Raw genomic sequence first — 25527 nt, forward strand, 5'->3', positions numbered from 1 at the left:
TAGCTCCTCCCCGGTAGGCTATGGCTCATGGCGTGCGAGGGGATGATGGATGAGTGGGGTCGCATGAGAGGTTTGTTTTATACTCGATTGGCATAACTTCATTCATGGAGTTCGCAACAACCCCTCGGTTGGATTGGAGTCCGTGCGTCAGCACCACGGTTTGGGGTCGCGGCCTGACCGGCCCACACGGCTGAGGGGTAGAGGAGAGGGGGAAATGGGCCAAGCGATGAGGAAGCGGCCTAGTGCGCAGGTAAGTCTGTTTTCTTTCTCTCTCTTTTTTCTTTTATATTTTCTATTTTCAAATTCCAGATTCAAATTTTAATTCAAACTTCACGTCCAAGTCATCATGCAACAATGAAAATATTGAACATGAGATGCAAAGATTTTATTTATTTATTATCTTATATTTATTGTTTATTTATTTAAATGCTTCTAGATGTAATGTTAATGAAAGAAACATTTATATTAATTAAATAGGAAAACTCTCTATTATTTATTTTTCTGAGATTTGAAATTGTAATTTAAATTTTATAAGTCAAATTTAAATCTGAGTCATTAAATCCCAATATTGGTTTTATTTGTTTATTCATTTGGAAGGTTATGCTTCATAATAAATCATATACTAGAATCAATTCCAATAAAAAAGAATAAAGGGACTTCCTAGTTGCTTAAAACGTATTTTAGGGTTTACACATAAATATCTATATTAAAGATATATTTTATTTTAATTTTTGTAAGTACGTATTTGTTATACTACTAAATGAGTTATTTAAACTTTAAAATATTAAAATGGATAGAGAAAAAGAAAAGAAACTCTATAAATAGAGTATCCACCAGCAGCGTTACCTAAATAGAGGACGCTATCTAAACGCTCTTGGAAACAGAAATCTTCTCTAAAAATTTTAGAGTAAAGGACGTTTTACCGTGTCGGTTGCAAGTGGCGAACCCCAGAAAGTCCGCGCGCGAGCAAATTGCGCAACTGACGCGGCGATGATTCGGAGTCCTGCCGGCACGGTCACCGTGACAGAGAAAAGGAAAACCACCAAATTAATTGCCACGCTCCTAATTAACTCTTTCGGGCATCAGCGGACCTTCATGGCTACATCACTACGTGCTGCCCATGTTGGCAACTATTCATACAGCGAAGGGTGCATCTGGCCATGACACACATCAGTGAACAGTCTACTACACATTGCGACAGCACTAAATATGACAGTGATGGACAACAATGAATACTTTTCAGACTTGTGCCGAACCTTTCAAGGATGATACAGAAACACTCTAGTGCATGCTTTTGTGTACATATATAAATCTAGGACCTTGCAATGGAGATGCTAGACATGTGCAGCACGTTGTGGATGAACGGCTCGGATGCTGTCATAGAAACATACATGGTTGCCGGTGTACCTACTGTAGAAGTAAAATACATTTCCTATAGCTGTAGAAAACACTTTTGGAATGTTAACTTTTCTCCAGAGTACACTTTGGGGGTGTTTGGTTTAATGAATCACTACATCCAAATTGAGTTGATACATCATGGGTTCATTCCTTAAATTTGATGAGATGACCTCATTCCTCACATTAGTACTAACTAACTGACTATGAGGAATGAGGTGGTGATGGATCAACTCATTCAATTCTACAAACCAAACAAAAATAGTGAGGAGTGAGAAGATGATGGACTAGCTCATTCCTCAAACCAAACACGCTATTAAATAACCTGCCAAAGGGCAGGGCAAACCCCATTCACTCTAAATTCCGCCTGCAGGTTAGGGTATTTCCATTAATTGCGCAAAGTAAAAAAAAACATCAGTATGCCATGGAAAAAATGCAATTAAGAAATCATAGTGTCAGTTTTAATAATATCTCGGAGTCTACAAACATCAGGTGAAGACTATCTACATGTTCTAGGCTTCTAGCTTTAAACACGATTCTATGGAACAGAGAAAAGAACTTGCTGCTCAGAATGGTATATGGCTTACAATGTTAAGGGCGCAGCACATATTTACAGTAAGGCGAAGAATGCAGACTCAACTCCGCTGCAACAAACTAATGATACAACAATAGGTGCTTAGCTGATCACTGTACAAAAAACTGCCATAGCACCTCGGGGTGTTGCTCAAAGAGAAAAACACCCTGAATAATCTATTTACATCAGATTCCTGGTCCCGCCGTATGTGTTAATTAACTCAAGGCTAAAACGCCGTATTCAGTTGTTTTTTTCAATCAGTGTCACCGTCCAGCATTCATGACAATGGTCCATTCTGCAATGTAAGATCAGAGACAGACGAAAGCTGTTCCTCCAAGATATTAAGAAGGTCAAGATATTCCCTGAATACATCATGTGACTGCAGCAAGGATGATTGTGACCATGTTAGAGATACCTAAAAAGTTCATAAATCCAACCAAAAAATATCTTGGTCACAAACCTGTAGAGTAATGCTATATGCTTTCCACAATCGCAAATCATGCTGAAAGAGATCCACCAAAACCTAAGGAAGCAAAAATCTATCACAAATGATGGGGTTGTTTTGCTCAGTCAAACAATTCACATCAAAAGAAACCCCTACAAATAGATGTACCTTCAAAAACTAAATAAACATGTTCTCATAGATCAGAATAGCATCCAGACTTATCCAGTGCCAAGAACAATGTCAAATAGTACATCAACTCGGATTAACTAGCTTCGCTGCCTTAGGATCATATATTCCTACTGGAAATAGGGAACAAGGCTATCTATATTTTCCATTTTGGTAACAACATAAGAAACTGGGATGTTGTTATTTGCAGAAAATTGATATTTTCCATCTAGAAGTTTGTAGCAGATTATTTCACATGTCAGTATCCTGCTATGAGTTCCTTTTTTAAGGCACATTTAGAAAGTCTGTCTCGATATCATAATTGTGTCGTGCAGGTTTTGAACTTGAGATGCACTCTGCAGGGAACGCTTGGATAAGGGGTATTTCTTTGGGAAGTTCAACTCAAATCAGTGTCTCCAAATAAATATTTTTCTCGAAAGCGTAGGAGAGCTACACATCATATATATGAAGAAGAAAAAGGTCTGAAATAGACCATTACAAAAAAAAAACAGAAAACTGATAAGTAACATGTGTGTTGTGGGGTAGGGTAGTCCAGATAAAAGAAGACAGCAGCAAGTTTAAAATGAATTATTACAAAACGTTAACATGTGTATTGTATACAATAATTTTAAACCATGTAAAATAATGAACTCTTAAAATTTTACCTCTGTACGCCGCAACAAAGTAGCTAGCACCACGATCCATTCCTTAAACTTGACTGAACACATATGAGCTAGAAGGAACTCTGCATCAAGTCGGCTTTGCAGTGTATCCATTTGGAGCTGTCATCAGAAATCAGAATACCAACATGTACATGATAAGTAAGTTTCAAGAAGCAGATGAAAACCAAAAATATTTTATTCATATGGATGGACCAAAGGGGCATGAGAATATAATAAATTAATAATGATAAGCATAATAAATCATAAACTTTGTGATATATTGACCAGAACCTTTTGTCCAATCAGTTCGAGTGCAGAAGCAAAATTCTCCAGACGAGCAGACCCTTGCCTTTCTCGTTGTAGATATTCCTGCATATGTTACAGCATAGATTGATGACAAACGGCTTTGGACAATAAGATTCGTTAAGGCAATGAATGACAGGAGTCTCACCACAAGATCAAATTGAGTCCCCTTGACAAAAGCGACGAGTTTAGAAAGCTCCTTGCCAGACATCAAATAGCTAGCATGGCGCTCTAGAATGTTCATAACAGAAGCAATATGTGGACTAAGTTCTTTCGTTGAGTTACTGTCGAACAAAAGAAATAACATGAGAGATTTTCCAACAGAAGCAGTTTAAGTGTAAAGAACAGGGTGCACCTTTTCAAATCAGAAGATTGCCGCTTATAAGGTGAACGGAACAGAAAATAGCCTAGAAATCTTGGAGATAGCTTCTCAGAGTCTGAAGTGGCATTCTCAAAATCTCTTCCAGATCTTAGTAAGAAGCGAACCTAAGTATGAAGGTACTCCCTTATTCATCTGAAATATACTAATAAAGGAAAACAAACAACATATAGCACAAGAAGCATACCAACTCCCCTGCAAGCTCATACAAAGACTCATCAAGTGTAGCCTGGAAAGCAACAACCACATGGAAGTGAGTCTGAGAGATGAACATCTGAGGCAACTAATGTCCAAGCTAAAACCGCCACATAGTGGAGGTAAGAGAATTACTTGTAGCAAACGGAGTGCACAATACTGACTGACTGCAGGGCCCTCCAGCTTAGCAATGACCTATAATTGCAAAACATTACCAATGCTAATTATAGAAGAAATTCATGATAAACAAATATCAATGACCATAAATTCATAATAAAAGACTAGCAATAATGTTTTCTTCATGCATGCATAAACTACAACAATCAATAAACTAACTCCATACAGGATTGGACGAATTGCAAGCAATAAAAACAAGAGGTAGAAACTGCAGTATCAAAAGTACAACACTATTATATGCATTCGACCTCTATGATGTATCAGAACATTCTAAAAAGGTTTACCATAACACCTCCAGCAGTTACATACCAGTATGTAGCAAGCAGCAGTCCTGTACCACCTCTGTTGGAAGCATTCCTCAAACATCCTATCATGAAAGTTTGGTCATACTAAAAGCATGATTATTTTATTTGAAATCTTTGTCAAATTTAATACTGCGGGTTATTAAGATATTGTCAGAACAATTTCAACTTTAGCCAGTTTAAGGATACCATACTCTGTTCATGCTCTGGTATACTAATTGATGCATGGGTCCTGATAAATCCTAAATTCTACATATGTTTATAGTAATCAATAAAGAATCAACAAAATGAAGAAAAGTGGCATACAGAAACAAAACAGCATTTCTGTCCTCTCAAACACAAGGAACCAGACAACTCTCTAAATTTCTCAGAGGCAACTATTAGCAGATATTCTTACTACACTAGTGATCCATGATAATTAGTCCTAATAACCTCTTTTTTGGACAAGTGGCTGGCCTTAACATATGAATCACAAAGATAACATGGATGGGAACTGGCTATGAGAGGTGTGTCAGGTGTAATGTAATTACATGCAAACTACAGGCACACCACATATATAAGAATATAAGATGGAACATGCTGATACTGACTATGGTAATTACTACAGGCAGAACAACAGCAAGAATTGGAAGAACATTATCTTTTTGAAGATGTGAATTAAAGGAATATGCATAGTTCAAATAGAAGGGTTGTACACTTACTCTGTGGATCGTCCAGCTGCAGAGAACAGATCAGCCCAGTGTCGTCCATCAGTTTTCCTAGCAACGCTGACTACAACATCCATATATTCAGGAAAATTCCGTAGTAGGTCACAAGTTTTCTCAAGAAGAGATTTCTTGGGAGAATCAACTTTTTGTGAAGCCTGATTTTTTGAAGCACTTGGCCTGTAATTAAAACATGTCAGAAAAAAAAAGAACTTACCAGAGCGCATCTAGCAAAGCCACTAAATTATAGATGGGATGGGACATTGTAAAGCAATGAAAATTGCCTTTGTTTCAGAATATAGCAAGCTAAAAAAGTACCTTGATATATCTGCATCAAATACTGTAAACAGAAGCCACTCTAAACAGTGAGAGAAATGAGGTTTTTCTGCGGACAAATTTGCCAAGAGCAAAGCCTCTTCAATCTTGTCCCTCTGGTTTAAACAATTAACATAGGATAATTGAATTTAGAGGTGTCAGAAAATGTGTTTACACCAATAAGTCAACAAAAATTGAGGCAGAGCAGCACAGCACCATCAGGAATAGAATTTCATGATGTAACAAACTAATTTTGAGATGTTAGATGTAAACAATCTGGGATTCTGGGTCAAAAAAATAGCCTTATTAGTTTATTACATAACTTACTGCAGACAAATATTAGAACCATGGTTTTCAAATCGTCTGATTTACCGCGATTAATCAGTCTGGTCGGTCACATGTAGCCGATTAGGGCCACCGACCCGATTAGGTGGCCTAATCGTCCAGATGTCCGATATATCATTCCTTAATCACGATTAGTCGTCCGGTTCTTAACTGCTGCGACCTGGAAATGGAAAGGTCGCGTCTGCGTCCTAATTTTTGGGCGTCTCGTTTCCATGTAGGCGCCGTATTAAATGTTGATTGGCGCTTCATTTCCAGTTTCCAAATCCGAATTTACTTTTCAGTTTTCACTATCCATCCATCTCTCTGTCTGTGTTCAAGGCTTCATGTTCAAGCATTGGTCTCAGTTTGTATCTTTGGATTCAACTGATAAAGAACTCAATACAGTTTGGTTTCAGTTTAGATTTTCTCAGGAAGAACTCACTTGAGTTCTGATTTCTGAATCCCCTTATCTGAACCACTTTTTCTCCTTGTTCATCCTGCACAGATATCAGTGCTGTTTGAGACTATACTGTTGTTTGTTTGAGCTTGATAATTGATACTTTGATTACCTACTGCTGTAGTGTTGTAGGTGTAGGACTACTGTCTTCTGTTTGAAGTAAATTATATAGTATATAACTATACACTATAGTGTATAACTGTATAGGACGACTAGGTGGCCGACCAGTCACGGATTAACCGTCCTGGTCGACGTCCTAAGCGCGATTAATCGCCTAATCAATCACAGACCACGATCTGACGATCAGACGATTTGAAAACTATGATTAGAACCCAAAATTCAATATGAAACATTCCTTCATTCTGCCTAATTTACTGAAAGGTAACCAAGTTCTACCCAGCCCCAAAAGAGCAGCACGATGCTCATACTAAATTACTACTATATAGAGCGCGACGCAAACGCGTGCACCCGTGCGTCCACGTCGGCAAAAAAACATGTGCGCAGGATGTTCCATCAACGGACGAGATTTCTTCTCAGCCTCCCCGGGCCGCTGTAGGCGCCTGGAGAATTCTAGCAATGTGCAGTTCATAAAAAAAATCAACTGTTTTCTAGAAGGGCGTACATATAGGCATCGCGTGCCTAGCGTCGGCTACCGTGACTGCGGCGTCGGCGGCTGGGACCAGCGGCTGTGCGTCCCCTCTCTAGAAGCTTCGTCCGTCTTCACCATCTGTGCAGGTTAGGTGAAAAACGTTGTAGCCTTTTCCTCCCCAACAACGCATACTCTTAGCTAGGGTTTCAACGCATCTGACAGCTGAAGCTAGGGCGTCGCCACCGTCAATGTCATGGCACTCCCGCTCTGTTCACCAATCGCATCGACAGGTAACAGTCCATCATCTCCGTATCACCTCCTTGGATCCTCCTCCGTTCGGTGACTTCCACAGCATGCCGCCAGGAGCCCTATCCTCAATCATGTCTTTCCCGCCGAGCTACACACCTTCATGAGCCCACCCCCTCCTCCCCCAAACGACGCCGGGTGACAAGGAGGAAAAGTAGTAATGACGACATGCAAACTGAATAAGATTATGTATTTTGAATACGATTCTAGAGATGCACACGCTCTGTTCATCAATGCTGCTACGTTTTGAAGCTTCAGCATTTCATTACTGCTACAAATATATGTACACAGTAATATAATCTCTAAGCTCCTCATGTTGCTACATTTGTAAACTTCAATATTTCATTACTGCTACAAATCTATTTACAGTTCCAATTGACTATGGTAGCTTCCTTGCTTTCTGTTCTTGCCTTACCAGACTGAGCTAAAGTTTTATTTATTAAATCGTGATGCAATGTTGCATCAATGCTGGACTTCGACATTTGAATTTTACGTGCACTCTGGTTTTTATGTTGTTTACCGTCCATCTTTCTCCTAATCAATAAAATGCTTTGATTACTATTGACATAATGTGAACTTCAATTTATATGTTGTTTATTATCCATCTTTGGCCCTATCCATGAAATTATTTGATTCCTGTTCATATAATACTTAGAAGAATGTTATGTAAGCCTCGAATTCTCTAATTTGAGTTGCTATCCAGTTTAACACATTAATTCAACTCGCGCAAAGCGCGAGCAAGTTACTAGTAAGATGTTCACATCAACATTTCTTTAAAAAGAAGAAAACCTAATCCCCTAAGGCCAGTGCGCGCGTGGGGCAGTATCGCCGACTGTCAGCTGCCACATGTCATCTTTTAAAGTTTTAATTGGTCCACATAATTTTGATGTAAAAAAAATATGAATTATGTAACTTTTAGTTTCAGATATTACATGATTTTTTATGTTTGATGAATTATGTCGATTTTATTTACGGTTTATAAACTATAGTAATTTGTATTTGTTTTATAATTTTTATTTGCTTAGTTATATACTCAGACGAAATTTTATTTCGATAAAACGACGTGTTTCATTTCTAAAAAGAGCTTGTAAAAAAAACTGTGTGCTGCTGAGGTGGCTGTAGGCTCACGGTAAAGGTTGTGCACTGGAGCGTTGCGGTAGATAAAGACTAACAATGGTAGATACAAACCGGACGATAGCTGATGTGGCGGTAGATATAGGCTATTAGCGCTGGAACCAGCCTAACACTCCCCTCCAACAGAAACATAACGTCCTCCAACCCCACCAGAGCCCTTTGATCCCTCTCCTACAAAAGTTCCATCCCAGTTATCACCCCCCAGTACCCCACCCCACATGTCCCCCAGCAGCCAGCACCCAACGAGCACTCCTCTACACACACCAGCACCAAGTCTGTGGCGCCAGCCCAACCAAGGCCTGACTAGGTGGTCAGCACCTACACTATCACATATATCAGAGACACGGGAGTCATGACGCAACAAGCACCTAGACACCTAGATGCATTTTGAAACATCAACTGTTTTCTCAGTAGATAAAAGGCATCTTAGAATACAAATGGAAACATGAGATCTAGAACCAATAAATGCAAGGTGATTTACCTGAAGGAGATGTCGTAATAAACAATGCAATATTGTTTGGGCTTGAGGTGAAGGCTCAAAGCATGGAAACTCCGCAGTTGAGAAGGACATTCTCTGAGAAACACCAACAACCACACCAACATTTGGAAGAAGACCAAGAGGATACACCTCACGATCAAACTCAAGCTCCGGGTCCAACTACAGTATAACATGACAAGCTGTTAATATCATCATCATGAGGTCTTCAACGAATTAAAGAAGAGGAATAGAATATGAAAGTATTATGACTACAGCAAGTTTCTCATAAAGGTAACAAAACTTATAATGGATATTCATAATTATCTCATGGCAGAGACTTATACCTGCAAAAAATCCTCTTGCTTAAAACGATCTGCTCCATGTGATGGGTACCACACCTGCAACCAGTGTTGCTTTGCTTATAAAAGGGTAGAAAGGGATATTTGAAAAGTAACTATGCCCTAAAAGAGGCATCTATGGTGAAGTGATTATGTACAATATAATAAGATCAATCTAACCTGCATACCCCGATGACCGTAATCAAGCCATGAAACCTCCTTGATAAGACTACCCTTCTCTTCAAACTGCGAACAGGTGACCCAAAAGAGTTCAATTGAATTTGTGAGAGTGTGTTCATGTCCATCGTCCATGTCAAGCACAGAAAGCTCCCCATTGGTCCGCAAGATCAAACATCTGATTTCATAAATTAAAAAACAATAAAAACAAAGGATAAAAGGATTATGTAACATTATTAGGGGGGAGGAAATACCTTGATGGTTGCTGGGACAAAAGATCAGAAAATCCATGAGTATCTTCTGTCAGCGCTCCTTTGTCATTTTGTTCAGGAATGAAGCGCATTGAAACAGGTGGGCTTTTTGGACTCATGATTGAAAGTTCTCGCAATGTTGAAAGCTGTTCATTCAGACAAAAAATAACTGAATAAGAATAACTATTCACAGAGAAAAAATGGAAACACATTCTGAATTGGAGTTGCAAATATCTTTCATGATGGATATTACCTTTAAAACTGGATTGCTAGCAGGAGATAATTCTCCCGAGACCACCACATGGTAGATATGTACATCGAATGGACTGTAAGTAACTAATATATAATCCTGGAAAACATCCATGACAATTGGCCTTCCAAGCAGTTGTTTCCGGTAGAGTAAAGAACTATAATCAAGATGATATCTTGGGAAAAAGAGGAGCTCATACCTGAGCCAAAAGAATCATACATGTCTGTGACTAAAATATATTGTAATTGGAAAGACACTGGAGGCCTAAGTTAATAAAATAAGATCAAAATATCAACAGAAAAAATGCAGTTCAGCTAGTATTTCTATGATCATGTTCAATGTGAGAAACTCTCATGTAGCGAGCTTTCTCCCATGCTCAACCAGAAAATGTGAGCCTTCGTCCTGTTTGGCACTGCTCCAAACAGTTCCCGCTCCTTGCTACAGTACACGGACCCTGATCTAGTGAAGCCAAAAATAGTGGCTTCACCAGCTCCTAGCTCATTTTGAGAAGAGATAAGAAAACAGCTCCTTGCTTCAACACACGGAGGAGCCAGAGCTAAAGCCGACCAGAGCTCCACCAAACAGGGCCAAGTCAGTTACAGGATAGGAATAGCAAGAAAGATGGTATAGAAGTGAAAACTCACGTGTTTGACGATTCAACATAGTTGCACACAATAACAATTTTTCTCATCCACAATAGGCCTTTGCATTGGATCTTTTGCTCTTGTGTAACATCACCAAAAAAACGCCACCTTTTATTTCGCAAATCATATAGCACTAGTCCGTGAGAGCCAGCAACTGCCAAGTACATCCCATCATTGCTTGCCACCACATGTAGAACTGGCCAGTTCTGGGAAATGTATGAAATCTACTTCAAAAAATATATATTGTCATAAAAATGCATCATCAAACAACAGAGGCTGCAGCATTTTAACCTCTCAAATAAATCAAAGGCAAAGAAGTTAACACTTAACTGGAACATTAAGATGCAATATCTTCAGTTCATCGGCATCATCCGGTTGCACCAAAAGGATTCGATCTTCCCCATAAAGAACCTGGTGGGAATATGTTGTGCCTGAAAGCCCTCTGTTTGGGCAACATTTGGCAAATGAGAAAGCAAGAACCCTTTCTGACAAGCTTTCTTCGACAGCAAATAACTTATATCCATTATCATCCCATTGAATGTGTGATGTTCCTCCCATAAGAGGCTCAAATTTTAGAGCGCTAGGTTTCACCATAGGAGATGAGGCAGAATTTGAACCAGTTTGACGAATAGTACACATCAATCGACATCCAGACACAGACCATACAGTAAGTCCCCTAAATTTCCACCCAACTGCAAGAGCACAATTGTCAGGCGTCCAAGATATACAGGCAACAGGACCGGTATCTTCCACTGAATACCTACAGTTTTACCCAAAAAAGAAGAAAAGTGAGTAGTTAAAGCTCAGCTTCAAATAGAATAACCAAAAGTAGAGTGGTGCGAATTGGCACGGTTACACCTTAACCACAGGTTCACAAGATGCTAAACAATTGATAACTCTAGGGGAAAGGAAATGGTTGAGCCTAAACACGAGATAACAACATAATTCTATAAGGCCCCGTTTGTTTCGTTGGAATTGAATTCTATTCTAATAATTATAATTTAGACAAAACTAATTGAGTTAATATATTTATTTATGTAATGTATTTGTATGTTATCCTAAATCATATCAGATAGATAGTTATACACTACATTTATGTTATAGAGAAACAAGTAGAAGAGTGTGTTATAAATTGTACATTAGAAAAGTAACATGTAAATCTATAGAATTAATTTTCATCTCTCACCCCATGAATTTGAGATAGGCTTATATATACACTTTGGAAAGTTGTGGAATGTCACATTCTAAAAAAAATAGCCTACTGCATTAGTTAAATTCCAATTCCTCAAAATGAAAGGAAACAAACGGGCCCTAAGTGTTTTAACCAGACAAAGTGCCAGGTAGGGTCGTCTCGCAAATTAGCACAAATTTAACATCAACTGCCAGAAATTTAGGCAGTCAATCAGAAGTATCCATGTAACAGCTACTATAGCTTGTGAACAATAATATATCATGTGAGACTTACCCCCAATCATACAACGAAATGGTTCGTATATGGCGTGTGTTTTCTGCTAGATCATACAATTCAACAACACCTCTACTGCACCCGACAGCAAGAATCTGTTGCTCAGAAGCCACAGAAGTACACATCGCATCATCAGTGTCCAACCATCTCTCCACTCTGGTGCTGCCAGGCTGCCTTAATCCCTTCTTACCAATAGTACAGAGGGCAATGCGACAGCCTGAGTACAAAGCAACCAGCAATCTCAGCTTCACCGACAGCTCAACATGGACAATAGAAGAATTGCCTGTGCAGCAAGGAGCAGGCCTTGCGTTAGAGCTTTCTCGCAAACTGGGAGGATCAAACACCAACGCATCTACGGCAGCAGTAGGTTTCTCAGATGAACACACATAGCAACCAAGCTTGAAGCTGTCTGAGAACTGGCAAGCAACAACAAATACATAGACAACACTTAGCATAGCAAGTAGGAAGAGCGGGTACAGCAGACCTATATTTCACACCTAATAATCAGTAACTTACAATAAACAAAAGTTGCATGCATTTCCATGTACCTCAGCGTTCCAGGACACGACCTGCACATGCCCATTGGATAGTCCGAGGAGCATGCTTTTGCTGTCACACACGAAATTGCTCCTGCAACAGGACATCAAACTTACAAGTCAGCTCCCCTGCAGTAGTGGAGCGCCTCATTTTGTAGACGAAGACTTAAGGGGCGGCGGACATAGTACGTTATAGCAACGCCATTGGCGAGAGGAACCTTCTCGGTGATGATTAGGGATATACTAGCCAGGCAAAGCCCCGGGACCTGCTTGCCACCGACGATCAGTTGCTTTCCCGAGTGCTGAACCTTGTAAACGTAGAGGTAGAAGGAAGAGGTCTGTACACAGCACGCATAAACAGCATGGTGAGTCTGCCGCGCCCGCGGGCGGAGGGAGCGAGCGAAGTGCTCCGGGAGGGGGAGTGGGCTGACCAGGACGGCGACGGTCCTGGCGTCGGGGCTCCACGCGGCGTGCGCGTTGTGGCCATGGGTGGCGAGGGACTCCGGGGAGCGATCGGAGCGGGCTAGGCGGACCCGGTGTTGGGCGGCGGACCAGAGGTGAAGCGAAGCCGGACAGACGGCGAGGAGGAGGCGGCCGAGCACGCGGAGGAGGACCACGCGGTCCGAGTCGTCCGGGTCCAGAGGGATCGACTGCGGCCACCCGTACGCCAGGTACATCGCGGCGGCGGCGGGCGCGCGCCCACTCGCCGGTAGCTGGCGGGCGAGATGCGGGGGCGGGGAGATCTGGAAGGAACGAAATGGGGGTCAGGGGTGAACGGTGGCCGGTGCGACGCGAGCGATGCAGCAAATTTTTTGGCTTTAATTTTAGTTCTCTTTTTTTAAGGTAGTTTTAAATCTTTGCTTTATAATTCAGCATCAGATCATATGCCGATACTTATTTGGATACCAGTTTTTTTATTATTTGTTATTGATTGCGAATAAATAGAATAGAGAATCTGTGATGCAAATTTGTATTGTCCTATTTAGCATTAAGTTTGTAAATCTATACTACCTATTAAGGCTGTAAGGGTAGTCTGTCGTTCTGCCTCCCATCCATCTGGACCGTCCGTAGTATCGTGCGTCCCATCCGTCCGTTTCGCTGTTCTCTCCTCAATCGCGCACAACCGTCGTCGTTCCCCTTCTCTACTCTCCCAATCCTATAGCCGCCGCCGCTCACCTCCACTCCCACGCCCATCGCGTCACGCTCGGCCTCTCCTCATCGAGATTCCAGGCGCGCTCGCGCGCCGGTCTTCCTGTAGCACGCCCCGCCGCGCGCGGGGAGAAGAATCCGGCCTCGGTCTTCGTTGCCGCCATACGAGGGTGCCGCCTCGTCGCCTGCGACCGCGACGTTATCCGGCTTGAGCCGTTGCGGCGTCGGTGTTGGCGCATGCTGCAGGAGGAATTGGGGACGACGCCGTAACGCGATCACGACACGGTGGAGGACATGGCGGGCAGCTGGCGAACCCTAGCTTCCTGGCTCTAGATCTGGCCTCGGTTCATAGAATCGATGCGGTGGCTCCTCCCTCTCCTCTCGCTGATGGGCCTGCAGAGCACCGTGGGCGCGTTGTGGTTCGCGAGGCAGAACATGTCGAGCCCTCGGCACGCCGCCAGCACCTACCCCGACGCCTCAAGCTCCACTGTTGGGAGCTCCAGCTCGCCCCCCGTGCGGCGTGGTCGTGGCCTTTTCCCTCCTCCTCTAGCTCCAAGAAAGGGAACAGCGGGCAGGACAAGTTCGCCATCCGTGTCGTCTCCCGGCGCGACCGCCCATGCCCGGATCCTCGCTAGCTGCCTCCCCTGCTCGTGAGGTCGACGCCGACGGATCGAAGGACGCCAGAGCCGCCCCTCTCCGAGCTCCCCCTATGGCCACCGCAGGCGATTGCAAGGAGAAGGCGGCGGGCGATGAAGACTCCGCCGAGAAGTTGGCAGTGGTGTTGCCCGCACGCAATTGGAAGGCCCCGGGGCATCGTCTAGCCCACACCCATCCAATTTAGGGGCTTCTTGTTGTGTTCTCAGGCCCCAGTAAGAACCCCAATCCCTAGATCTTTTTTCGTGTGTTAAGTTGTGCTTAAGAACTGCTGATGCAGACATAAGGTTAGGGCAAGGATTTTGGTTAATTGGAATAAGGCAGCGCTTTAACCTTAGTTCCTCAGTTTCAGCTTTAACATGTGCTGTCTCCATAGTATATGCTCTGGTTAACATATGCTCAGTTTCAGACACTATTGGTTGTTTTCAAATCCTAGGATTCTTTTAGCTCGGTACCTTACATTTCTGCTGCTTGTGCTCTTCTCCGAGGTTATTTTCGCAGACTACAACAACGATGGTGGTCGGATGTAGCTCATCCAAGCTTGCACTGAAGGAGACAAGATGAAGAGGATTTTGCAGAAGCACTAACGTCGATCAACACATGATGGGGAATCATCCCACTCGGTTCGTACAAGCTAATCTGGGTAACTTGATCTACAACTTATTCTAATGAATGTTTCATGGTTTATATGTAATTTGCAGCACTGTAGGCCTAATATGTGTTTCATTTTTTGGTCAGGAACAATTCATTTACTCATTTTGCTATTATATCTGTCATATTATGCATTTGCTTGCTTTTGTTTGTCACTATTTACCAATTCTGAATAATTACAGTTGTTTTTCTGGTGTCCAACTTTAGTATAGTTTTCTGTTAACTTGGTATAAGCAAATATGTTTTGTTGGTTGACAAGCACTACAATGTCAAATGTTAGGAACAAGAATCCCATGGATAAGTGTTTGCATTCCTGGCACAAATGTGTCTGTTCACATATTCTCCCCACCTTTTTAGATTCTTTACACAAGTCTTAAACATGCACTTGATGTCACTTCTGTTATGTAGGGGGAGGTTGTGGAACGAATTCTGTTGGTGGTACTAGCTACTTGACTTTGTTTTATTTCTAAAATAGTGACGCCTTTCTCCTTTGATGTTTTGGTTATTTTTGTACTTGACACATTTTTTGGATTCTTATGTGCTTTATTGCAGTTAGTCTTCCCACATGTAGTCATGGAAGGCTACCAGATTTTGATGTGCATTTTGTATATATTCAACCAAACATTGTACTCACATTATGTGTGTACATATTCTGTTTTCCGTGCATGGTACCATGCCCTTATCAAATTGGTTTTCTGAATAATGTAGTAATCTACATTGAGGAAACACATGCATATTTTTTTGCTCTATTTTATCATATCGATTTTGTAGCAATGCATGAGCATATACCTATTCTCTACTATTCTATATGAGCCTAACGAGGGCGTCCACAACTACACCGTGCCCCCGCCCCCGTCAACCACGCGCGTCATGCCCCCGCCCACGCTCTCCTGCGATCTTCGCCGCCGCGTCTTCACCACCCAAGCCCGTGATCTCCGCCGCCGTCCGCACTTGGGTCAGGTCAGATCTGCATTTGGTGGCCCATCCCCATCCTCATCCTCATCCGCACGCCCCCGCCCATGCTCGCCCCGGATCTCCGCCGCCGTGTCTTAACCATCCTCGCCTGTGATCTCCACCGCTGTACGCACTTGGGTCAGGTTAGATCTGCGTTTGGTGGCCCGTCCCCATCCTCATACTCTTCTGTGCGCCCACGCCCGCTTCTTCATCCCCTCCCACTCCTGCGGTACGATGTGGTGGTGTGCCTGGACATACTACTTCATCCCCGTCCACTTCATCAAGAGGAGGCCACTGCACTTGGGTAGTATGATGTGCTGGTGTCCCTGGATTTTTATTTGTGTGTGGTCGAGCTGTTCCCAGGCCCGTTCAAGGCCATGCGTGCCTATCTGTGTGCCGAGGGTAACATGGAGAACACCGTCCGCCAGGCTGGCTGGCAAGTCGTCCCCGTAGCTTCATCTCCATTAAGGGGATTGGGAACAAGAGGAGGCCACTGCACTTGGGACTTCGAATAGATAGTTATGTAAGTTTCTAATTGCTTATTTGTTTAATTTCTAATTGATATACTATAATCTTCTACTGTTGATTCATACAACACAGGGAACCTGAGAGTCATGGGGCTTCACCTTCTATCCGTGTTTTTACTAAACACAGTTGGACATACTTGGTGTCTATTTTTTTCTGCTTAACATCATATGTATGATCAACAATTAGAGAATGTAACATTTCTGTTCAACACACTTCTGGAATAAGAATTTGTTATTTTCTAGAATTTTTAGTGACCTTTATATATATTCAGTAACACATTAGTTTTGCCATAGCTGAAATAAACACTGGTCAGAATTCAACATGAATGTGCCTAATTATTTAACACATTAATTCTAAGGCGGTCACCATACCAGGTAGAGTAAATAAGCTAAGGAAAGAGGTGTGGTGCATAGCAATAACCTAAACAACACAAATAATAGTGAATCAGAAGGCACTGATGGAGAACAAGTATATGTAGTCACTGACGGAGAACAAGTATATGTGGAGAACACATAGCTAAATTTTGCCTTGGCACATAGCACTTGTTAAGGAGAATATAGAACAAACAAAACAATTATCAAAAGGGACTATTTTTTCGTTTCCCCTTGCTCGGCCAGATGTTTGATGCAAATACACGATCTATTTAAATATTTGAAAGAAGCAATGGAGATAAACCAAATTAATATGAAACAATTCAAGTAAAACTGACTACCATGTATTGTGTAGAACTCCTCCAACTGGTTTTATAAGCAGAACACAATGTTCAAACTCGCAGAATGGACATGCTATTTTTGTCCATCGAGGAATCCGACAGTCAAACATTGTGCATTTATCTCAAAAGGAATTATAAGACAATGATCTTGTCTTCCTTTGTTAGCACTATACAAATTATGTTTTAATTAATAGTCAGCTGAAGTTAGAGCTTAAACTATTTTGGTCTGTCCATTTAGCTCAACCTTCTTTTGGCTAGGAATATACAAATGTCTTGTAAGCCGGATTCCTTGATGGGTCGGTATATAGTCCCGTAAGGACTTCTGTGCTTACATCTATAGTTTTAGCATGGTTTCTTGTATTGTGTACACGAGACTGACCCAAAACTATTGATCGTTTTATACTATTTGGGATTTCTTCGGAAAGGTTATTTGAGAAATCGTGTATGCTTGTTTTGTAAAATTAGAAGGAAAAGATAACAACTACGAAGTGTATGGGGTTGCTATTTACTTTGCATGAAATTTAGACAGTGTTTGACTGCCCTGCATGATGTTGCTATTTACTTTACGTGCATTTTGACTAACGATTTGTTGCTATGTTCCTGAGGATCTATGGATATCTGCTTTCCTGTTGGTACTAAGGTTTGCTCCCATCCCTGCCTTCTTTTATACCATGTTTGCAAAGAATTACCATTTTACCTGCTTTTTTTGTTTGCTATTCTTAAGGAAGCCAACAGGAAATTTTGGACTGCTACTTGGATTAATGCTCGAGAAAAAAGGTGCATGACATCAATATTGATATTCTATTTGTTCTATAGAACCTTATGTGGAAACATGCATTACACAGTCCCAGCCTCCTAGAGACTATATGTATGCTGTTATATATGTTTGAAGAAAATAGAGAAAATGAAAATTGTGTGCTTAGTAATTGTATGTGCTGCTTTACTTTTGTCATGTATTGATTGAAAGTTTAAATATGCCAGTTTTTCATTCACTACACTAAACCAGTTAACTTCCTTTCACACCGGTGCACCCAAGACATGGTATGCAGTCCCTAGGGACCGAGCCTCAGAGCTAGAGGAAGTTATTCGTGTACATGGATATGGAGGAAACCCTGACCGCCTTGGTATTTGTCCTTTCTCATGCTCGCCATCTGCATGTTTCGGTTGTGGTCTAGCAGGTTCCATAAATTTGTATTGTTAATCTACGCAGCATCGCTGGCAGTGCTTGGGGAGAAGACAACATTGATGTCTCCAGATGTTCTTGTAGCCCGTGGTGTGCCTGCTGTAGGTACAAGCTCTGAAATGGCCAGAGTTTCCATTGGGTCAAATGTTCATGATATTTTTCAGACATCAGATCTTATGATTTTTTTGCTAATATGTACTGTTTCAGGTTAGTACAGTATCCTGGAGAGTTTGTGGTGACATTCCCAAGGGCATACCACATTGGGTTTAGTCATGGTTAGTTATGCCATTGAACTAATGATGCCTTTTTGGCACAACTTTATTGAATTGATTGTGATGTGCTATTTGTTAACTATGTTTATTCCAGCTTTGCTAGATTTTCACCTTCATGGTATGAGCAGTATAAACAAAATAATAATGGTTTCATGGATAATCCTTAAACGGATCAGTGCTCCCCTCATCAGTTATATAACAAACTGAGGGTGCTCGAGATATTATGTATATTACTAACGATCATTTTGATGATACTGGATTTCTCTTTACTTAGTTCACTAAAGCTAGATTGCTTGTTTTTCCTGTTGATAGAACAGTTCCCATGTGCAATTATGGATAGTTTGAAGTTATATAACAAACTGAGGGTGCTCGAGATAATATATATAGTACTAACGATCAATTTGATGATTCTGAACTTCTCTTCACTGAAGCAGATTGCTTGTTTTCCCTGTTGACATAATAGTTCCCATGTGCAATTAACAAGATTCTACGCCATGTTCATTTGTTCATACCATTTTTATCAATTTTATTTCTTTTACTTTGTAATCTTTTTGTGATAATGTAAAATTTATTTATATTTTTAAGTATGAATAGTTGTGACTTATCTATACTACTCTATAAGGATGTAAGGAGGGCGTCCACAGGCTACGCCATGCCTCCACCTCCGTAGATCACGCCTACCCTGCCCCGCCCGCGACAGCCTGCAAGCATTAATGAAGTTGTCTGTTTTGCAATAACTATGTGGAGCGGTTTGATCATCACTGTCCATGGGTCGGTCGGTGCATAGGACTGGTAAGGTCCTCAAGATTACTAGTTGTTTTATTGGCGTCCTCAACTTTTGGTGTAAAACAGTCATTGCAGTCTGAAATAAAAATCTCATTCGATAACTCCACTCATTGCTCAAGGTGATAACTCCAGTGCACAAGAATCCGCTGAACAGGGTGGCGCTGAGCTGTATGAAGAGGTGAACAACCGTGGGCTCTGCGCTATTGCCCAGGCTGAGTCGTCTGTTATAAGGTTCTCGGTGGACTCGCCATGAGAAGGTTACGCTCTTGCGTAGTTACCCTGCATCTTACTGTTGTAGTCACTCTCACAGCAGGCTCGACTTTTTGATGTGCCAGGCCTGTGTTCGAAGGTGACAATTATTCAACCCCTTCATTGCATTTTATAATTAGTGGGAGGGACTTACTACTCTTCCATTATTCGAAGTGTTGGAGGAATATGCACTTATGAACTACGTCAATTTTAGTGATTTGTTGTTTTAGTTGTGTTGTGTCCTGTCATCTATACAACAAATAGGTTACCATGTACCAATCTTGTGTCAGAAGAAGACCATATCACATGTGCCAACTGGTATTGTACCTCTAAGAAGCTTTGGCGATAGGCTTATGAGATATTTATGGTTGGCCACATTACTTGTTTGTTTGTAGGTTTTGAGTTTGTTTTATTATTAATAGGTCAAGCTTCGATTGCTAAAATATTCTTTTTAGTATGCTCTTTTGGTGTCTTTTGTTTATCTCTGGTATTTAATCTTATACTAAATTGGCTCGTTTGATTTTCAGGGCATGTTATGGTGTTCTCTGGTTTGTCATCGAGAATAGCTCTTTCTCTTCTGTCAAGGGTTTTACCAATGGCTTGTAACAACTGGATGTAGAATGATTTTTGTTTTTTAACTGATGTAGTGTGTTTTTGCATTACAATCCATTGTGGCTAAGGGGGCAGCACATGTAGTGTGTAGTCATCGTGAATTTAATAGTAACTAGCTCTACAATTGTGATTGGTTTATAAATGTGTTTGGTTGGACCTATCAATTGGATGTTTGTTGGCTACATCACATATTCTCTTAAGTTTACTTTGTGTGGTCGTTGATGTTGTCTTTATAAAGTGCAGGTTCAATGTTTTAACTCCCGTAGCAATATTGAATCCACTACAGACTTTCTGGAGCTGGCTCTTCAGTTTGGCATGATAATGATGTTTGCCTGTGCATTTACATTGATATTCTGCTTTGCAGCTCTGGTATGGATCTCTATCACTAAATCACTAATTCACTATGTTGTTTAGCCTCTCTTGTGTTTGTTGCTTTGATTTAACTCTGTTAATGTTGTTGTGAACTACTTGGACTACAGAACAATCTTACTGAAATCAGAGCAGATGCATTGAAGTTGTTAGTCATGTTGAAAACACCTGAGCCGCGTGCTGCAGCTACAATTGGAGCATTGTTGAACATATTCCAGGTTTACTAGCTGAGCTTTTTAATTTCACTACTTGTGAGTTGTGGGAATATGCATGCCCTGATTCACTCTGAAGTTTGTTTTCAGTTCTTGGTTGTGATGGCAATATGCACCAACTGCTTGCTTCTCGTTTGTCTGTATGACGAGGAGGGGAAATGGAGGATTGAGCCAGGACTAGCAGCAATCCTCATAATGGAGCATGCTCTCCTCTTAATCAAGTTTGGTTTCTCACACTTTGTGCTTGAGGTGATTTTCTGTATCTATCTGCTTCTGTTCAGTTGCTGCGATTTCTTCATAACTGAAGTGCCCTTGTGCTGTTTCTTGGTTTTATTTCTGCCAATTAGGAGCCTGCGTGGGTGAAAGCAAATCGTGTGCGGTATGTAGCTCAGGCACAAAACGTCTGCTCCAAACAACTTTTGAGGAGCATTTCAAAATTTGACGGAAAACTGGATTGAGAAACACCATGCACAGTTTAGCGGTTATCGCTGGTTTTGTAGTTTAGGTAGAGCGGTTTTGTATAGTACAAAGATGTACAAATCTAGGGGTGTAAGAGCATCTCCAAAAGCTCCCCAGAAGTCTTCCCTAAATCTATTTTTTTAGGAAAAACACAAAAACATGTTTCCAACAGTTCCCCTAAAGTGCCCCCAACTTTTTCATAGCCCTTAAAACTCCCTCATTTGTAGCTACAAATGAGGGGTTTTTTGGGCTCCCCAGAAACAAACTGCTGCTTTAAGGGATCTGTTGGAGAAAGGATTAAAATTTATCCCTCACTTATTATTTAGATGTCCCTTGAAACTGATTTTGAGGAGTCGTTTTATGGAGAGCTCTTGGAGATGCTCTAATATCTTGATGCATATGACCGTTTAGTGTAGATATTAGGTGATCGCCACCTATCTTACCAGCAAATGGTAAAGAATGCCGTCAAGTGTAAGTCAGTTTTTCCCCTCTTTCATTTTAATGGTCTGTTGAATTGAACGGAAACTCACATTCTGCACCATGTAATGTGCTGTGGGTGATTTCGAAGAGTAAGATGGCACCCTAGCCAAAAGATATCAATTAGATATCAATTAGGGCATGTTCGTTTCAATCCTGATCCATATGGATTAGGAATTGAGTGGGTTTAACTCTTATCTGTTTGGATCTTTGGAATTGGATTCTATTCTAATAACGTCCCATTTGAATCATTGGAATTGAATTCTATTCTAATAATAGTAATTTAGGCATATATCAATTAAGCTAATTCGCTTTTATGTAAAATATATTTATATACTATTATTATCAAGATGTCGGAGATATTTATGTGCCACATTTTTACTATAGAGGAGTGAGATGAAGAGTGTCATGTAAGTTACAGAGTAGAAACAAATTCTACTAATGCATAAAATTATTTCTCATCATCCACCCCATGAATTTAAGATAGACTTATATATTAACTTTGAAAAATGGTGGAATGTCAAATTCTAAACTAAATAAGTTAATTTATCGAGTGAATTTCAATTCCTCTAACGCCCCGTTTGGATCATTGGAATTGAATTCCATTCTAATAATAGTAATTTAGAGAAGAGTCCAGAGAAATTCACCTGTAGCTGTTGTACTTCGCCAGAACTTTGTTGCTAGGAGTACATGAGTCTTGCAATTTTTTTAAAACTTTACTGCTCATTTTCTAGGACTGTTTCCAGTATTTAAGTTAGATTGATGAATCTACGCTTGTTAATAATTGTTTTATATTGTTGTTCCCACAATGACCACACCGAATGTTTTCTCATGTCATCGGCATATGTAAATATATATTGCACGAACTACTTCAACTTTACAAAAGGTATACATGTGTTAGCCTATACTTTATTTAGCTTTATTTGGACAAGTCAGTTTTCCAGAGGATCAGGTACAACGTGCTTATATATGGGAGGGCTAGCGCGTAATGCCGACTTTTTCCTTAAACAAAATGTGGTTTGCTACAGAAAATCTCCCAGGTTGCATGCGGATTGAGGCACACTCTAGCCCTCTCCGAGAAGAAAAATGTCTTCTCCTGGGGGAGGGGCACTAGCGGACAGCTCGACAACGGTGAAATAGTTGACAGGTGGTTCTTACCCCGCGTGCGAGCTCAGTGCCTATGTCTTCCCCCGCCCCTTGTAGGAACATGCCTGTGCTGATCTGATCTGATCTAACAACTTATGTCTCACCATCCTGAAGGAACACGCCTGTGCTGATCGATGCCCTGAGCTCAGACGGTTCTGCCTGCAAGAAGCTGGAGTCATCCACGGCAGCCCCGTTCGCAGGTCTGGTTCGTCGTCGGACTCTGACTCTCTCTACTCTCTTAACAAATATCAAATGGTTCCTCATTGTAATCTACGCAATATTCGGTGTCCTCTTTCATACATGCTTTGGTACATACCGTTGTACCATGCGATGAGGTTTCTCTTCAATCTATTCCAAGTTTCGATCATTATTGAACAACAGTTCATGGATATGCAAATTTTGAATTTGATTCTTTGATGCCCACAAAACTGAAAGTGTGGTAACCTTCGACCAGTTCTTCATCTTCTGTATTTCCATAGCTTGAATTTTCTCGCTCTCCATCTTATCACTAGAACCACAAATAGATTACGAAACTTTTTCTCTTAACAACATAACACATATTTGTACATAAAATTACCGTGACATTATATGTTCCCGTTGCAACGCACGGGCACTCACCTAGTAGAATAGAAAATCTGCTATGCAAATTTTTATACCTATTTCTAGCATTAATCTTATAAAGATTTATAAAAAGTAACCTTGATAAAACAACAGCTAGCTAGCAGAGAGGAAGAGACGTCATGAGGAAAAACACACAAGTCTCTCCTTGACCCTACGTCCCTACATCATCCAATGGACCAAATCTTCAGACTATGTAAAAACTCACATGTTATACACATGGAACAAGTTATAAGTCAAACGTATACATCTCGACAAGCTCTACGCAACTCGTCCCCGATCATTCATATGACATACAAATGAGAGGGTCAACTTTGATTCATACCTGGTAAACATTTCCATTACTTGATTATGGTTAATATTTTTGTAGTATATTATACCTATGTCCTCGTGGTGAGTCCAAACTAGATGATTTATGCGCTTAAATGGTGTAACAAGCAAAACCTATAAAGGGTGTCGTAAGAATCATGTAAGGAAAATGGACCCCGGGTCATTTGGCTCAATAGGTTTTGGTGTTTGATGATTAACATAATCTATGGACTAATGTGTTTGCTAATGTTTATGTTTATAGTTCACAGAATGTTAAGATTACTTGGACTAAGGCAATAAGGAAAGCAACACCTCAAAAAAAGACATTATGCAGATCATAAGAAGATCAACAAGTATCAAGTAAGTCCAAGAAACGAAGACAAGTTTTGCCACTCGTGGACTGTCCGGTGCACCCAGGAACAGTAGCCCAACGGCTAGTTCTAGGTGGCACTAGTGGAGATAAGCCACCGAACTGTCCGATGTGACACGCGGACTGTCCGGTGTAAAATCATACAATGCCAACGATCACCTGCGGTGTCAGTCCAACGGCTAGGCGCACCGGACAGGGGCACCAGACTGTCTGGTTGCCGCAGAGAGCAGCAACTTTTCTCCAACGGCTAGTTTTGTGTTGGGGTCTATAAATACCACCCCAACCGGTCATTTCAAGGTGTGGGAGCCCAAGCAAGATACCAAGGCATATAATAGACATTTTCAAGTGCTCATACACCCAAGTGCTTAATAGAATCACTCGGTAATTAGTGTAGGTGCTTTGCGAAGTGCTTAGATTAGTTAGACCGCTTTAGCGTTTGCTCTAGGTGAATCCTATTTATTTGAATGAGCTTAGAAAAACACACAACCCCTCGGCTCTTGCGCAAGCCGTTGTAATTGTACCGAGTGGGGCGAGAGTCTTGCGAGACCGTGACAACCGTGTTTGTGTCACAACCGCCACCGTGTACCAGAAGGAACGAGGTCCGCGACGTTTTCAACCGGAAGCTCGATAGTGGAGACGGCGGGGAGCGTTGAGAGGAGCCAGAAGCGGAGCACCACTTGCACGTGGAGAAGGACTGCGGCTCTCTACGGAGTTACTTGACTGTGGTGGTTGGCCCTCGCGTGAGCTTCCCTTTACTTACGAGCACCAACAAGGATTAGTCGGGACCTTACGTGGTTCCGGATACCTCGGTAAAAATATCGATGCCATCCATAAGAGTTTGTATCTCTACCTTACTCTTTAGCTTCCACATTTATATTAAGCATTTAAGTTTCAATCTTATCTTTATACTTATATTGTTTAGGATTGAAACTTAGCCATTGCGGTAGAGATAGCAACACTTAAACAAAACCTAGTTTGCACATTCTAGTTTGATTATTTTGCATAGGTTTTGCTTTAGGGATTTATTTGTGGCCTAGATTAGAGAAAGTTTTAGATGTCCTAATTCACCCCCCCCCTCTTAGACGTCACATGTTTCCTTCAAATAACTCTACTAAGGCACTCCAACAAGCCACATTGTAGCTAGAGTTGATCTTTGTAAATCTCCCGCATGGATGACCACAAGAGCCCCTTACAATCCAATGATTATAGCTCACAACAACCACCAAAGCTGCTAAATGATCCTTCGCTGCCT

General features: G+C 41.2%; 3 protein-coding genes and 1 long non-coding RNA gene across 9 annotated transcripts; 3 read left to right on the forward strand and 1 right to left on the reverse strand.

Annotated features, from left to right (window-relative positions):
• Nucleotides 1-1817: 1817 nt before the first annotated feature.
• Nucleotides 1818-13424, reverse strand: LOC103654191 (guanine nucleotide exchange factor subunit RIC1). 5 transcript variants are annotated; one of them, XM_008681020.4, is made up of 22 exons: nucleotides 12997-13358; nucleotides 12755-12903; nucleotides 12578-12659; nucleotides 12030-12445; nucleotides 10895-11324; nucleotides 10565-10788; nucleotides 9924-10119; nucleotides 9674-9816; nucleotides 9423-9597; nucleotides 9249-9302; nucleotides 8908-9084; nucleotides 5620-5732; nucleotides 5299-5481; nucleotides 4605-4662; nucleotides 4254-4313; nucleotides 4111-4152; nucleotides 3900-4030; nucleotides 3693-3828; nucleotides 3533-3610; nucleotides 3245-3361; nucleotides 2430-2508; nucleotides 1818-2348 (listed from the first exon to the last, which is right to left on the reverse strand). In XM_008681020.4, the coding sequence occupies exons 1-21, from the start codon at nucleotides 13240-13242 to the stop codon at nucleotides 2467-2469; spliced, it is 3252 nt and encodes a 1083-aa protein (XP_008679242.1). In that variant the 5' UTR covers nucleotides 13243-13358; the 3' UTR covers nucleotides 1818-2348; nucleotides 2430-2466. The 5 variants fall into 5 exon arrangements, with proteins under 5 accessions (XP_008679242.1, XP_008679240.1, XP_008679241.1 ...); XM_008681018.3 differs by having other exon boundaries at nucleotides 1821-2348; nucleotides 2430-2492; nucleotides 12997-13424; XM_008681019.3 differs by having other exon boundaries at nucleotides 1821-2348; nucleotides 2430-2492; nucleotides 10565-10770; nucleotides 12997-13398.
• Nucleotides 6445-7699, forward strand: LOC103654190 (uncharacterized). Of its 2 annotated transcripts, XM_020552735.1 has the most exons (3): nucleotides 6445-7132; nucleotides 7209-7276; nucleotides 7350-7699. In XM_020552735.1, the coding sequence occupies exons 1-3, from the start codon at nucleotides 6892-6894 to the stop codon at nucleotides 7473-7475; spliced, it is 435 nt and encodes a 144-aa protein (XP_020408324.1). In that variant the 5' UTR covers nucleotides 6445-6891; the 3' UTR covers nucleotides 7476-7699. The 2 variants fall into 2 exon arrangements, with proteins under 2 accessions (XP_020408324.1, XP_020408325.1); XM_020552736.1 differs by having other exon boundaries at nucleotides 7209-7699.
• A 2518-nt stretch (nucleotides 13425-15942) lies between the features above and the next one.
• Nucleotides 15943-18503, forward strand: LOC109945590 (uncharacterized). Its single transcript, XR_002268828.1, has 5 exons — nucleotides 15943-16496; nucleotides 16574-17853; nucleotides 17938-17990; nucleotides 18250-18337; nucleotides 18424-18503. It is a non-coding gene; the product is annotated as an uncharacterized lncRNA (long non-coding RNA).
• Nucleotides 18504-20822: 2319 nt separating this feature from the next.
• LOC103654192 (anoctamin-like protein Os01g0706700) lies at nucleotides 20823-21447 on the forward strand. Its single transcript, XM_020551914.3, has 3 exons — nucleotides 20823-20902; nucleotides 20987-21145; nucleotides 21244-21447. The coding sequence occupies exons 1-3, from the start codon at nucleotides 20840-20842 to the stop codon at nucleotides 21352-21354; spliced, it is 333 nt and encodes a 110-aa protein (XP_020407503.1). The 5' UTR covers nucleotides 20823-20839; the 3' UTR covers nucleotides 21355-21447.
• Nucleotides 21448-25527: the final 4080 nt, after the last annotated feature.

The sequence above is a fragment of the Zea mays genome, chromosome 4 (assembly GCF_902167145.1).
Source record: "Zea mays cultivar B73 chromosome 4, Zm-B73-REFERENCE-NAM-5.0, whole genome shotgun sequence".
Classification (NCBI taxonomy): domain Eukaryota; kingdom Viridiplantae; phylum Streptophyta; class Magnoliopsida; order Poales; family Poaceae; genus Zea; species Zea mays.

Bases quoted from the DNA above. Each gene is read 5' to 3' on its own strand.
- LOC103654192 (XM_020551914.3), top strand. From the start codon at position 20,840: ATGTTGAAAACACCTGAGCCGCGTGCTGCAGCTACAATTGGAGCATTG. The intron at 20,903-20,986 runs GTTTACTAGCTG...GTTTGTTTTCAG, and splicing joins CATTGTTGAACATATTCCAG to TTCTTGGTTGTGATGGCAAT. The intron at 21,146-21,243 runs GTGATTTTCTGT...TCTGCCAATTAG, and splicing joins TCTCACACTTTGTGCTTGAG to GAGCCTGCGTGGGTGAAAGC.
- LOC103654190 (XM_020552735.1), top strand. From the start codon at position 6,892: ATGTGCGCAGGATGTTCCATCAACGGACGAGATTTCTTCTCAGCCTCC. The intron at 7,133-7,208 runs GTTAGGTGAAAA...CGCATCTGACAG, and splicing joins CGTCTTCACCATCTGTGCAG to CTGAAGCTAGGGCGTCGCCA. The intron at 7,277-7,349 runs GTAACAGTCCAT...GCATGCCGCCAG, and splicing joins TTCACCAATCGCATCGACAG to GAGCCCTATCCTCAATCATG.
- LOC103654191 (XM_008681018.3), bottom strand. From the start codon at position 13,242: ATGTACCTGGCGTACGGGTGGCCGCAGTCGATCCCTCTGGACCCGGAC. The intron at 10,120-10,564 runs GTGAGTTTTCAC...CTTTTGGCTCAG, and splicing joins TATGTTGAATCGTCAAACAC to GTATGAGCTCCTCTTTTTCC. The intron at 5,482-5,619 runs GTACTTTTTTAG...TTTTAATTACAG, and splicing joins TTTGATGCAGATATATCAAG to GCCAAGTGCTTCAAAAAATC.